This window comes from Solenopsis invicta, chromosome 7 (assembly GCF_016802725.1).
Source record: "Solenopsis invicta isolate M01_SB chromosome 7, UNIL_Sinv_3.0, whole genome shotgun sequence".
Taxonomy (NCBI): domain Eukaryota; kingdom Metazoa; phylum Arthropoda; class Insecta; order Hymenoptera; family Formicidae; genus Solenopsis; species Solenopsis invicta.
In genome coordinates, this window is record NC_052670.1 from 6,453,144 (window position 1) to 6,463,039 (window position 9,896).

General features: G+C 29.1%; 1 protein-coding gene across 1 annotated transcript; it reads left to right on the forward strand.

The window, feature by feature from the left end:
• Positions 1-2,237: 2,237 nt before the first annotated feature.
• LOC105195854 (transcription elongation factor B polypeptide 3) lies at positions 2,238-9,495 on the forward strand. The gene is made up of 8 exons (XM_011161467.3): positions 2,238-2,548; positions 3,641-4,784; positions 6,349-6,530; positions 6,610-6,779; positions 6,894-6,985; positions 7,065-7,264; positions 7,966-8,245; positions 8,368-9,495. Exons 1-8 carry the CDS (start codon positions 2,483-2,485, stop codon positions 8,442-8,444), a joined length of 2,211 nt encoding a protein of 736 aa, XP_011159769.1. The 5' UTR covers positions 2,238-2,482; the 3' UTR covers positions 8,445-9,495.
• Positions 9,496-9,896: the final 401 nt, after the last annotated feature.

Genomic DNA, 9,896 nt, shown 5'->3' on the forward strand with positions numbered 1-9,896 from the left:
ATGTAACAAAAATAGAACGTCACTTGTATCGACTTATGTTATTAAATACAAAGCATCCTATACTTGCTTTTTCGAGTAATTATATTAAAGTCTATAGTACAAATTATTATTGTCTATTAATTTTATTTTTTTACTTAATTACAGAAATGCGTAGCATAATAATAAATACAATATTAAATAATATCATTTTAAAATTACAAGTTAACTATTCTGCTAAGGCTTCAATTTAATGTTAATAATTGAAAAAGATTAACATTACCAATTATTGATAACATATTAAATTTTTTATGATTTATCAATGGAGCTTTTCAAGAAAAAATTAATAAGAGTGCGCGTATTGATATTATCGACTACTGATATTCTTGTAGGTAACTTACGATGAGAGCACAGACTTGTGCCGATCTGTGCTCTCATAATCTAGGGGAAAGTAGGTAAATTGCACGCACCTAAGGGAAATTTATCGCAGTGAAGTGATTTTTAAAGTTGAAATCGATACGAGTACAGAAATAGAAACTTTAAACATTTTTTTATCATTATGTATTGTCATATTGAACAATTTTTTATTTGATAATGCTATATTCAGCAAAAAAGAAGCAAGTGGTTAAACGAAAAAATTTCTCGGGCCTTGGGTAATTGTACGTGCGGTTGGATAAATGGACGCGGAGGAAAAATGAGGTTATAGCCCATTCTTTTAACTACACTACACTGCACTACACTGTACTAGTGGCACTATAGTTGATCTCACACCTTTCAAGATGGATGCGTAAAATTGTCGACGGCGGACTTGATTTGATAAATAAACAATTACTGGATGACTATTTAATTAAATTTAATAAACAATAGCTCAAAGAACGCAGGAAAAAACGTACTTTTGTTAGGTATAACAAAATTAAACGAATAAAGTAAAAATACAGACTTATTGCCTTATTTTCTGAACGCCAAAATCGCAAGAAAAATCATGATTTTACTTTTTCTTATTTTTTAAATTAACTACGTTTTTAAATGATATAACGTATGGTTATATATTTAAAAAATGCCTTCAGCCTACAAATATCGTCGTGATATAAGTTTTATTCATCGGGAAGGTGCCAAACCACGAAGCGTACAATTACCCAGTGCGTACAATAACCCTACTTTCCCCTAACAGCGATTTCGGCTGAGGCACATCGGTGTGCCACTTTATTGGTGGCACACAAACTGGCCCCGACTATTTTTTCAGGTCCACTTTGTGTACACTCAATATGCATTTGTGAGGTGTATCGAGCCCAGACGAACACGCGGCACCACTGAGAGACTGCATTATTTTCACTAGCCAAACACAAAAGCTGCACCGACACCTGAAATGTGCAACCGGTGCGCCCCAGCCGAAATCGCTATAAAATTTTATTTAAAGATGTTTTAGGCCCGAATTCATAGACGTTTCTCAGATCTCAGATCTCAAATCTGTCTTCGTCTCGCGTATGGTTACGTAGTAAGTAGACAAAAACAGATTTGAGATTTGAGATTTGAGAAATGAATTCAGATCTTAAGTAATAATGTCTTAAGAAGAATACGATTCTATTAATCAACTCTATGATTGATAACATCTTAGAAAACAATACTTACATACAAGATATTCTTAAGTATAAATATACTTAAAACGCTCTTAAATATTATATAATCAACTATAAATACCAGCCATAATTTATTCTTTATTTTCTATTTATAGAAAAGCATCTTTCCGATTCTTTCTCTATGTAAACATCTTTTTAATTATATTTAAAAGTATCACCAAAAAAAAATCAAAGAAAAAAGTTGGGAATTAATAATGAACTAATATACTAAAGAAAAAATTTTCTCATCAAACCGATAAAATTTTAATAGCACCGATGTTGTAAAGCTTAATTATAATCAATTGCAACATAGTAAAATGAAACGCTTTCAGAATTTGCACTGCATTCGATGGTGCCAATATCCAATAGGAGAACTCGTCTTCTAGAGACAAAAATCGTTAGCTAGAAACCCTAGGAAGCAAATACTCTTATTGGATATCATTTCTTCATATATGTATATGTCGGACGTCGGACTCACAATCAGCGTGAATCCTTCGCGATTTCTGCATTTTAGATTCCTTTGTCCGAAAAATATTGTCCAAAAAGTACAGCATTCGATACGTAAAGATTAGGCTAAGGTTAAGGTAGATACATCCAGCAATTTCCGGTGCAAGTTTCTTTTTCTTGTTAACGAAGAAGTGAGCCAATCACGCGTGCGAGAGATGCGGCGTTATGGCGTCCTTAACGTAGATGATCAATCGATTTTTCTGTGAATAGCATTATGCAAATCGGGCTTTACGTACGGTGTGCAGTAACCAAATCAACACGTATACTTAATAGTGTGTCCTGTGTATCTTTCGTCTTCGGAGAGTCACTTGCATCCACGTTCACGTATCAAAATTTTTTGCAAAAAATATTAACGGTGAGCAGCTACTAGTCGTAGTTGCAATATGTCTATTATCGATAAAATTTCTTACTACCAGCGGAATTTAGAGAACTGTGATAACGAGGATCGGGTACGTATGTACAGGCTAGTATAATACGTTAAGACGTTTCAGCTCAATAATCTATATAAATATGGACCAGCTGTATGCACGACTATCAATCATAGGTGCGTTCCGTTTCATGTATGTTATGCATACTGCATATATTTTTGTTTAACATTATCTATTTGAAGAACAATGAGAAATAATATATCACACGTATTATGCGTGAAACGGAACGCACACCATAAATTAATTATGTACATTAATGCTACTTGCAAAAATTATTTCTCGGTCATATATGTCTTAATCCTCTATGGGCCAAATTTTTGTTGAATTTTTGAATTTTTTTTTGCATTTGTTTTGTTATTTCAGGTTGATGGTACTAGCAACCATCATGAATATTGGTATTGGTTGTCTCAGAGACATTATAGAATTATATAGAATTAAGATGTATAAGCCATCTCATGAAAAAAATAAAATTTTTGGTAAAATGTCGATAAATTAGCATGTGACCTGAAAGTTACACAGGCCCATAGAGAGTTAATAATATTTGTAGGCCTTATCTGTAAACATATTTTTTAACGATATCTACTAATGATAATATGACAATAAAATATAAATTAAATAACATGATAATGCTATAAATAAATATATCTATGATATGTCTTTAAACTATATCACATGTTATAAAGAAGAAAAGGAAAAAAGGTGCAAGAAGAAGAGAGGAGATACAAATATTAAGCCTGTTCTTTTTAACTTCTTGCACCTTTTTTCCTTTTTGCATTGATGAAAAAAAGAAACAAGATAAACTATATAAAGAAAAATTCAGCTGGAAGAAGACATTGATAATTATAATTACAAAAATAATTGTTATTACAAACTCTCTTCTATTATAGTACCATCTAGTAGAGATATTAAAAATTTTATTATAGATGTGTATATACCTATGTAATATATATTTTTGTCTTAATCATTTTATATTTTTTATGATACTATAATTTTTATGATACTATAATTATAATAGATGTTCTTTTAAATTTCTGTTGAAAATTGAATTATTTTGAAATATTGTCATACTTTATTATGTATATAAAGTTGTTATGTGTAATTGTGTTTTCACAGATATTACATTACATTTCGAAGCTATATAAATTACCAGTGACGGTACAACATCTTCAACAGACAGGAGTAGGAAGAACTGTGAATAGCTTCAGAAAATACAATGGTACTGTGGGTGATGCAGCTAAATCTCTGGTTTGCAAATGGAAGACTATGGTAGTAGATGATACAGATGATTCCAGTGATAGAGAAGATGAGGATGAAACTTGTGTAATTGATGCTCATGAAAATCATACTGATATCCCTGAATCTCCAAAACCAGAGGATATAGAAGAAGATGATTCTTCATCCAATCAATCATCAGAATCAAAATATATGCATAGACGTAAGGAAATCAAGAGTGAACTATCTACAAAACATAGTGTAGTGCATACATCCAAATCTAAGTCAGAGGAAAAGCAAGAGAAGCATGAAAAAAGTAGACATTCTTCCAAACATCATTCACATAGCGAAAGAAGGTCCAAAGAATCAAAAAGCAGTAAAAGTAGTATGACTAAAGAAACTCACAGCTCGACAAAGCATAGCCATAGCAAGAATGATGATTCAAAAAAGGCTAAAGCTACTCAGATTAATGAGGACAATAATAAAAAGAGGAAAACAAGTGACTCCAGTTCTACAACAAAGGAAAACAAGAAAAGGAAATTGTCAGATAGCAAAAGTGATGATGAAAAACCTCAACTGTCTATTTCAGAACATAATCGTTCTCAATTAAAAGCTTCTGGAATTCAGATAGAGGTGAAAATTAAAGTAGAAGATGAACAGTTTTTAGCATCTGATAACAAGCAAGATGTTAAACAGGAGAAATATTTACAGGGAAAATCCAAGAGCAGCTCCAGTAAACTTAAGTCACAAGAATCAGATAGTAAAGCAAAGGACAGCAGTGAAAAACAAAAGCATAATAAAGAACATACTAGTCATAAGAAATATGATGCAAAAAGTTTCAGTCATCATTCTAGCAAGGAAACTTCCAAATTGAAAGTTAGTTCCTCTAGTAGTAGTAATAGTAGTAGTAGTAGTAAAGATTATATTAAGAGCAAAGACAAAGATAAGAGAAAGGAGCACAAAGGGGATAAAAGTAAATACGAAAAGGAGACAAAAATTAAATTAATACAGGAAATAAACGGTGAAGGAATAGATTGCAATTCTGGTATGTAAAAGCTTGATTTATTAATATATGTTATATAAACAATTATTATGTTGCACTATTTAATAGTTTAATATGTTTAATAGTTTAATAATTTATATCATATTTATTTATTAGTTCTATTAAATGTTAAAAAATAAAACTTACATCTTTTATCTTGTTACTACAGTAACTCTGAACAGTTATCAATTTTTTATAAAAATATAATTTTCAAATTTAAAAAATTAAATTTTCAAAACAATGATATAAATAAAATTTAACTGTTTATCTAAGATGTCATTATAAAAAATTTTTTATTGTTTCTTATATTTACATAAAACAAATGCCTTTTTAGTAAAATACTTTAACATATTACAATACTATTTAATACTTTGAAGTATACAGACAAATAAATAATAAATACTAATGATAATACATAAATTGATATGCATTTATAGTTTATTTTGAATCATAATATTGATAAAAATTAAAATTTATAAAGCTTATTAGGACTTATTTCATACATAGAAAATTATATATGATTAATAATAATATATAATGGGGAAGGAAAATAAATTTAATGAACTTTGCATATTTTAAATAAATATTTTTTCTTTTTAAATAAAAATTAATTTATTTTTAGATATCTCTCTTATATAGAGCTCTTGTGAAACCATGGTGTCTAGCAATCCATGGTGTCTTCCATCCTGAAATTATCCTGAAATTTAATGTATCCTGGAAAACTCCTGAAGAAAACCTGGAATTTTAAGTCTGACCTGAAATTTTTGTTTTTTTTTCCCATTCTAAAAAATCGAACTTATGATCCATTTTGCTTGCAATGTGCATGTTCTATATAACGAATTGCGAAAAAAAGATCAAACGAAAGAATTGCATGATATGAAAGAGTCAAAGAAACCTAATAAACTAGTGGAAGAATTAAAAAATAAGGAAAAAGTAATTTTAGATGAAGCTTTAAAAGCGAGTACAGACAGTGAAAATTAGATTAATGATTTAATGAAACGGCAATAAATTTTTAATTATAAATTTTAAGTTTAAATGTGTAATAAGTTTTTAATAGAAAACTTAAATTTAATATCTTGGATTATAAAATAGAATAATGTAGAGCAATTCCTTTTGCTTCTTTATATAGGACATGTGCATTTGTATTGAATGTTTGTTTGATATTTTTATAAAGCAATAAATAATATTGTTCCAAATTTGTTTGCGTTTTTTAATTCATATAGAGAATCCCAACTTGAATACAAAACATAACATCAATGAAAATTAAGTAATGAAAATTAATCGATCTGGAAACAAAGATTTTTATCCTGAAATGTCTTGGAAATATCCTTAAATTGATTAGCCAGATATTCCTAGACACCATGGTAATATTAATATTACTTATAGATAAATAATATACTATGCAGTTAAATTAATAAATATTATTGAGCAATCAAATGTAAAAAATGCTGAACATTTGAGAAATTACAAATAAAAATTTTTAATTTTATTTAAAAAAACGTTTAGTTTAAAAAATTTTGAAATAAAATCAGGCACAACTGTGGCATCATATTTCTATTCTTTCTAGGTGCAAGTTTTGCAGAAGCACTTGGTATGTGTTCAATGCCTCAACCATCAAAAAAACGTCAGAGTAATTCATCCAGCACAAATTCCAATAAACCAATTAAAGTAGAACGGATCTCACCACCCATTAATAATAGAAAGATACTAACTGCGAAAAGTGAACCAGAATGCAGCGATGATCCAAAAGTATAATTTTTATATTCTGTTATTTAATACATATTCAATATCAGAAAAAAACCAACTCTATTAAAAATTTTATTTGCAGGCACCATCCCTTTTAGCACCAAATGTAAAGTTGGAACCGTTGAATGTGGATTTGGCATCTACATTACCTGAAATTAGTCCGAATTACAAGCCACTGCCATACATTAATCCTATACAACGCAAAGAAGAAGTCAAACCAGTCAATGATATCATTTATGTAAAAAATCAAAGGTAATACATTCTTTGCAATACAAATGAAATAATATTTTGTCTTGATACATCACGTTATTATTCTATTTTATTTTCTATATACATATATCCATTTGTTATTTATTCTTATTTCAGAACAAAAGTGTATTCTGGCAACAAAGTTGGTTACACAAGCGTGCCGACATTATATGAAATGTGCATCAGAGTATTAATAGAAAATATCGATGGTGAGAATTTTTTTTACTGCAGCAACTTTATTATGCGTTAATGTTTCAATGTTCTAACAATAAACGTTTTTATGATTAGCACTCGAATTTACTGGCGGCGTACCGTATGACATATTAAAGCCGATCCTAGAACGTGCCACGGCTGATCAATTATTTATGTTAGAACATCATAATCCATATCTAGTAGAAGACACGGATATATTATGGCAATATCATTGTAATAGAGAATTCAGAAATAATGAGAGACAGGAAATGGAGTCATGGCGCGAAATGTATATGGTAAGGGGTAAATTAAAAATGTTAAATTGGAACACCAATGAAAAGATGCATTTAGAATTTTATAATAGATTCATATAATTTGAACTACTAAAAGTTAAATAAGATCAGTCACCAAATTACAAATGCCAATATAAGCTAACACAAGGTAGTTGTATATTCATGCAAATTTTATATATAAAGAATTAACAGAATAAATATTTCAATCCTAGTTTTTGAGTCATTTTCAATGCTATGAAAGATATAAATGAAATTAAGAAAGGAAGAAATCATTGCATTAGGTGGAAACATGATGCTTCGTCAATTGAGTTACAATGATTATATTATAATATTATGCAGATTGTATAATTCACATAACAAAAATATTCATATGTGTCAATGACACATATGTCATGTATTCACAACGCAAAGCGATGATCTATTACATGTTAATGATCACTACATGATCTATCACAAGACAACTCCTCTACCTTGTGGATACACACCGCTTCTCTACATAATACGATGGTTTCTATACACTCCTTCTAATTTTATTTAATGTAATTTATATCTTTCGTGACACTAAAGATGATCCAAAAACTAGAATTGAAACGTTTTTGTTAATTCTTTGGATATAATAAAATTTGCATGTAAACAACTATCCTGTTGGTATTTCTAATTCATATAATTTGTCTTATTTATATTAACATTATAATATTACATAGCGCTGCTTGGATGAAAGAGAAGCAAAACTGAAAACACTCACCGCCAATATTAAACAATCTATAGACAAATCTATTCCAGTGAGATCCACTAAACTTGCTTATGTGGATAATGTCGTAAAACCGCCGCGCAATGTATTGAAAAAACAAGCAAAATATGGTACAGCCAATGCCATTCCTGCTACCGTTTCCAGTGTGAAGAAAAAGTTAACTAGCAGTGGTGCAAATAACGCGACAAATATTGCTGTACCACCACCGCCAATGTCCCGATTTAAACCATCAAGTATGTATTTATTTTGAATATTTAATTTATTTATAATTAATTGTGAACATTTAATTATACTTAGTTATAATTAGTATTTTTATATCTGTTTTAACCAATTAATCAATAATTGTTTTTATTAGCATCAAGCATGAAAAAGACAAAAGCACCACTTATGGCAAAGGCGTTGCAGTTAATAAAAGGTCGTTACAAACGGTAGTGGTAGCAACTTCACGAATCGTTGTTACAAATCGTTAATCGTTCAATTCTAATAAATTATACATTCATCATCCTTTTATATTATTTTATTATAAACTCAACACGTTCTCTGCCGCGTGAGGCGTATGCGCCTGAATTTTTTATTGGAGCAGCGTGATTTTATATGTTAACATTATCATAAGATATTTCATAAAATCATGTATTGATATTGCTTAAATATTATGTATAATTGTAGTTATACATAATATCACATTGTGGAAACATGATATATTTATTATATAAATACCTTTTTCTTAACCTTTCGTTCGTACACGATTTTTCGGCACTTATAATTAACCTGTACACACGACGTCATTAATGCTTAGCCATCTTAAGTTAGCTGCGTTCTGGGATTTCTATAGTGCACATAACACATCTTAAATAAAAATGAAAAAACTGTTGACTTTTTCTTCATAAGACGTTATTGTCTTTACTTCAAAGTAATAAAAAGAAACTGAAAAAAATCATGGAAGATCTGTCAATATTGTAGTTACAACTTTATTATTTTGACAAAAATTATTTTTTTAATGAATTTTGATGATAAATGAAGGAAAAAAACTGTTATTTTATGTCGGACGTTTCAGATACATTTATACAAGCGAAAGGTTAATAATACTAATAATAAATTTATACAATATATATGTTGTAAGCAAAATTATTATTCTCAAAATGCGGATCATACACATACGACTTACACAATCTGAATTGAAATTTATCGAAAATTGGATCGGCAGTAAACGTGTCAATAGGCGTATTCTGTAACTCTTAATGACAGCTAGGGATATCATTAGGTACGTGTCGTTGCGCAGCTTTTCTACTATGTACAATATGTGCGCAACGACGCTGTAACGATACCGAATTGTCGTTATGAAATTAGAGAATAGGCCTACAGTATGACTTATACATTTTTTTGTTTATTCGTATTCAATAGATCATAAAGCAATTTTCATTTTGTTATACTCATAGATGAGTACATGTAAAAATAATTGCATGTAATTATACAGTCGTGTAAAGAAACTTACCATTTGGTTCATTCCAATTAAATTCTGGTTAAAAAATCTATATACAGGATAGGGAATCATATTAGATCTGTTCTTTTTAACTGAACTGGCTACACTAGCTCACAATATTCTTTTCCCCTTTAAGTTAAAAGAAGAAAGATGAACTCTGAACTATATATAAAATATATCCACATATATATTTTTACATAATCTCTATTCGTATGTAAGGAATATAGTAAGAAATAAAATATAATATAAAAAACTATTTTTAATTTTTTTAAATTAAAAAGTTAAGTTTAAGGACATCAGAAAATATTGCTCACATATATAATGTGTAATTCTACATCTAATTATATATATATATATATATATATATATATATATCCTTTTGAGATGACATACAATTATATATA